Here is a 5,061-nt window from a genome sequence, read left to right as displayed (position 1 = left end):
CAAATATATTGATATATGACTAAAAAGAAAAAAAAATGGAACAAAGTAAAACAGGCCATGTAGAGCCAAAATGTGTAGGGATGTGTGTGTGGGAAGGACACGGGTTTGGCATAGAGAGAGTTTGTGACATCACAGAGCCAGTTGCCTCAGTTGTTAGCAACAGTCAGTCTGGCAACAGATAAGAATCCAACTCAGAAGTCAGTGAAAGTCTTCCCTGACTCTCCCTGCTCAGATTTATTCCTACTTCGTTCATCCCTGGTTTCTAAACCACTGAAAGCAGTCTTCCAGAACATGGAGGAGGCTGAAGGTAGTCCGGAAGAAACCCGGGACAATATGAAATACTACGCCCCTTTCGGGATAAGACTTGAGAGAGCCTGTAAGATGAAGTTTCAAGACAACCAGGAGCTTCGGAGAGGAAACACGCTGCCATACAAGTCTGTGAAGATCCTCCGTGACTGGCTCTGTGAACACCACTTTAATGCCTACCCTACTGTAGCAGACAAACGAATGCTGTCCAAGAATACAGATTTATCTTACCTGCAGGTATCCAACTGGTTTGTAAATGTCCGCAAACAACTTCGCTGGGAAATTCTTTACAAACCAGTCAACTTGAGTCATGAAGGCCAGGCTGCCAATGCAGCCCAGAAGCAGCACTCCAATCCATCTGAGGAGGTCAAGGCACAGTTTAACAACAAAGCCAATATGCAGGATCTGCCCCTGCCAAAACGTCAAGAGTCGGAAGAGAAAGTGCCATATCTGGAGTCTTCTCCAAACCAGAAGGTTATCTCCGAAGCCAAAATAGAGAAAGAAGAGAAGATTTTAATCACTGAGCCTTGGTCTTCTCCTGAAGTTGCATGGCCAGAGAAAAAGCCTGATTTTAGCAACTTCTACATGTTGGTTGATGTTGCTGTACAGAGGGCAGCAGAAATGGAGGAGCAGAAGAAGCAAAATCTCAACCCACAGGGTCCCCAACAACAGTTCATATAGCCAGTTCTTTGAACTCTGGGAGGTTCATTTATAACCCGATTAGCTTGTAATGCCATCTTGTAATGTTTTTTTGTAATGCCATCTTCTGTTCCATATTATTCTCCTTCTTTAGAAGTCTTTTCCATTATCACATGTCAATTTTGCTGGCTACATCAATGTTTTCTGAAAAAAGTTACTATCCAAGATATTCAACTTTAACAAATTTCTAACTTTATTCTCCTCCCATGGACTTTAGACCTATATATTTATTATTAAACATCATGCAAGCTACAGACAAGGATGTTCACAGTTATTCTCAAATTTTCCACCCCAGAGAGTCCTGGTCACCAAGTCATCCTTCTTTCCCTCTCCTTGTATAATTACCTTTATTAGTAGTACAGATAATAGAATGGAAACGCTCAAAAACAGGTGTTTTGACACTGCAAGCCAGATTTTAATGCATGAGTTTTTAAATGCTTTCAACTCTGTGCTTGTTTCACTTCGTACAGTTGATTTTGTGTTAGAGTTCATTTCTGTAGGAATATGAGTATGAAAGCCAAAGTAGAGTGATTCCATAATTTTTAGGGGGGGGGGAGTAAGAGTAATCTCTTAAGGTGAATACTAGTAAACATTTGGCATGGTAATTTCACGGACAACTTCAATTTGGCAGGTTACTGCTGCCAATTCTTCGTGTGTTCACTCAGTTTGGAGAATGTGTTTTGTTAGTTTTAATTATCTGCATCACAGGAAATCTGTAAAAATAAATTCTCCCCAAACAAGCTATAGATACTTTATGGCAGGGGGGTGGAGAGAATCAATCTAGATGATTTTAGTAAAACAAAAACTATACTCGGGTAATTTATATTGTGTTTGTTTTAATTATTTAACATTTATCTCTGATTTCCAAATGGTTGAGTAGGTAGGGATTGGTGAGAATTTAAATTTTCCACATGAAAATAATACTATGGATGTATGAATGAAGCTTCTTATGTTGTATCAATCTCAGACAGATTTTCAATTGGAACAAAAGCATATTAATTTAGAAAACTGTAATTTATCGTCTCTGATGTCATAAAGCTAAAATCTGGTCTATATGGCCTCCACTTCTGCTCCAGCAAGAGCAAAAAACAGTGTGTTTTTGGTCGTTTTAATACAGTTCTCACTATGTGTATTTTCAGTATCTTTATTTTATTTTCAATTTTCATTATATCTTTTTAAATCATTTTTTTGTAAGCAGGTTTAGTGTGAATAATTTCAGATTCCGTGTTAGTAAAAATGGAGGAGGTCAGCAATCTCAAACTTCCATTCAAGAAATAGACTACAGCAATTCAAGTTTCCTTTTAATTATTGTTTTTTGTTTTTTGTTTGTTTGTTTGTTTTTCTCTTCAGAGCAGACCTTATTGCGATCACACAGACTACACCAGCCCCAGGCACGTGCCCCACTTCACCCCAGCTCCTAACTGTAGGTCCATATCTCATGGAAAATTCACCAGCTCCCTAGGGAGAAGGCACAGCACAAACACCCCACTTCTGTCAGTGACTGGGCCATTTTCTTTCTTTTTTATTAAGTATTTTCTTCATTTACATTTCAAATGCTATCCCCAAAGCCCCCTATAGACTCCCACCACCCTGCTCCCAAACCCACCCACTCCTGCTTCCTGTCCCAGGCATTTCCCTGTACTAGAGAATATGATCTTTGCAATACCAAGGTCCTCTCCTACCATTGATGGCCTACTAGGCCATCATCTGCTACATATGAAACCAGAGACACAGCTGGGGGGGGGGGGGTACTGGTTAGTTCATATCTTTGTTCATTCTACAGAGATGCAGACCCCTGTAGATCCTTGGGTACTTTTTCTAACTCCTTCATTAGGAGCCTTGTGATCCATCCAATAGATGACTATGGGCATCCACTTCTATATTTGCCAGGCATTGGCATAGACTCACACAAGAGAGCTATATCAAGGTCCTGTCAGCAAAATCTTTCTGGAATATGCAATAGTGCCTGGATTTGGTGGTTGTTTATGGGATGGGTCACTGGATCCAGCAGTCTCTGGATGGTCTTTCATTCTGCCTTAGCTCTGAACTTTGTCTCTGTAGCTCCTTCCATGGGTACTTTGTTCCCATTTTTAAGAAGGAATGAAGTATACACACAATTTTATTGAAAATTTTTGCTTCAATATTTATAACGGAAATTGGTCTGAAATTCTCCATCTTTGTTGTGTCTTTACAAGGTTTAGAGTAAATGTGGCTTCATAGAATAAATTGGGTAAAGTACCTTCTGTTTCTATTTTGTGGAATAGTTTGAGGAGAATTGGAATTAGGTCTTCTTTGAAGGTCTGATAGAATTCTGCATTAAAACCATGTGATCCTGGGCTTTTTTGTTGTTGTTGTTGTTTTTTGGTTGGAAGACTATTAACGACTTCTTCTATTTCTTTAAAGGATATGGGATTGTTCAGGTTATTAATCTGATCCTGATTTAACTTTGATACCGAGTAACAAAATCTAGAAATTTGTCCATTTCATCCAGATTTTCCAGTTTTGTTGAGTATAGTCTTTTGTAGAAGGATCTGATGGTGTTTTGGATTTCATCAGATTCTGTTGTTATGTCTACCTTTTCATTTCTAATTTTGTTAATTAAAAAAACTGTCCCCGTGCCCTCTAGTGAGTATGGCTAACTGTTTATCTATCTTGTTGGTTTTCTCAAAGAACCAGCTCCTTGTTTGGTTGATTCTTTGAATAGTTCTTTTTTATTCCATTTGTTTGATTTCAGCCCTGAGTTTGATTATTTCATGCCTTCTACTCCTCTGAGTTGAATTTGCTTCTTTTTGTTCTAGAGCTTTTAGGTGTGTTGTCAAGCTGCTAGTGTATGCTCTCTCTATTTCTTTTTGGAGATACTCAGAGCTATGAGTTTTCCTCTAGGAATGGTTTTATTGTGTCCCATAAGTTTGTGTATGTTGTGGTTTCACTTTCATTAAATTCTAAAATGTCTTTATTTTCTTTCTGTATTTCTTCCTTGATCAAGGTATCCTTGAGTCAAGTGTTGTTCAATTTCCACCTGAATGTTGGCTTTCTATTATTTATGTTGTTATTGAAGATCAGCCTTAGTCCATGTTGATCTGATAGGATGCATGGGATAATTCCGATATTTCTGTATCAGTTGAGGCCTGTTTTGTGACAAATTTTAAGGTTGATTGTGAAGAAGGTGCCATGAGGTGCTGAGAAGAATGTATATCCTTTTGTTTTAGGATAAAATGTTCTGTAGATATCTGATAAATGCATTTCTTTAATAACTTCTGTTTGTTTCAATGTTTCTCTGTTTAGTTTCTGTTTCCAGGATCTGTCCATGGATGAGAGTGTGGTGTTGAAGACTCCTACTATTATTGTGTGAGGTATAATATGTGCTTTGAGCTTTACTATAGTTTCTTTAATGAATGTGGATTCCCTTGCATTTGGAGCATAGATATTGAGAATTGAGAGTTCATCTTGGAAGATTTTACCTTTGATAAGTATTAAGTGCCCCTCCATGTATTTTTGATAACTTTGGGTTGGAAGTCAATTTTATTCGATACTAGAATGGCTACTTCAGCTTGTTTCTTTGGTTCTTTTGCTTAGAAAATTGTTTTCTAACCTTTTACCCTGAGGTAGTGTCTTTCTTTTTCCCTGAAGCAGGTTTCTTGTAAGCAGCAAATAGTTGGGTCCTGTTTATGTAGCCAGTCTGTTAGTCTGTCTTTTATTGGCGTATTGAGTCTATTGATATTAAGAGCTATTAAGGAAAAGTAATTGTTGCTTCCTGTTATCTTTGTTGTTAGAGTTCGGATTCTGTTCCTGTGGCTGTCTTATTTTAGGTTTGTTGAAGGATTACTTTCTTGCTTTTTCTAGACCGTAGTTTCCATCTTTGTGTTGGAGTTTTCCCATTATTATCTTCTGAAGGGATGGATTCCTGGAAAGACATTGTGTGAATTTAGTTTTGACATGGAATACCTTGTTTTCTCCTTCTATGGTAATTGAGAGTTTTTCTGGGTATAGTAGCCTGGGCTGGCATTTGTCTTCTCTTAGGGTCTGTATAACATCTGTCCAGGCTCTTCTGGCTTT

The 5,061-nt window shown here is 38.1% G+C and overlaps 1 protein-coding gene across 1 annotated transcript; it reads left to right on the top strand.

The window, feature by feature from the left end:
• Positions 1–207: 207 nt before the first annotated feature.
• On the top strand, positions 208–1,205 carry LOC147004589 (homeobox protein TGIF2LX-like). Its single transcript, XM_085837610.1, has one exon. The coding sequence runs from the start codon at positions 292–294 to the stop codon at positions 985–987; it is 696 nt and encodes a 231-aa protein (XP_085693736.1). The 5' UTR covers positions 208–291; the 3' UTR covers positions 988–1,205.
• Positions 1,206–5,061: the final 3,856 nt, after the last annotated feature.

The sequence above is a fragment of the Mus caroli genome, unplaced genomic scaffold (genome assembly GCF_978045245.1).
Source record: "Mus caroli unplaced genomic scaffold, Mus_caroli_1 scaffold_5, whole genome shotgun sequence".
In the NCBI taxonomy this organism is placed as follows: domain Eukaryota; kingdom Metazoa; phylum Chordata; class Mammalia; order Rodentia; family Muridae; genus Mus; species Mus caroli.
Note: the sequence above shows the minus strand (reverse complement) of the source record. Positions and strands in the feature narration are given on the sequence as shown.

What these genes read in the sequence shown, in the direction of transcription:
- LOC147004589 (XM_085837610.1), top strand. Translation starts at nt 292, where the DNA reads ATGGAGGAGGCTGAAGGTAGTCCGGAAGAAACCCGGGACAATATGAAA.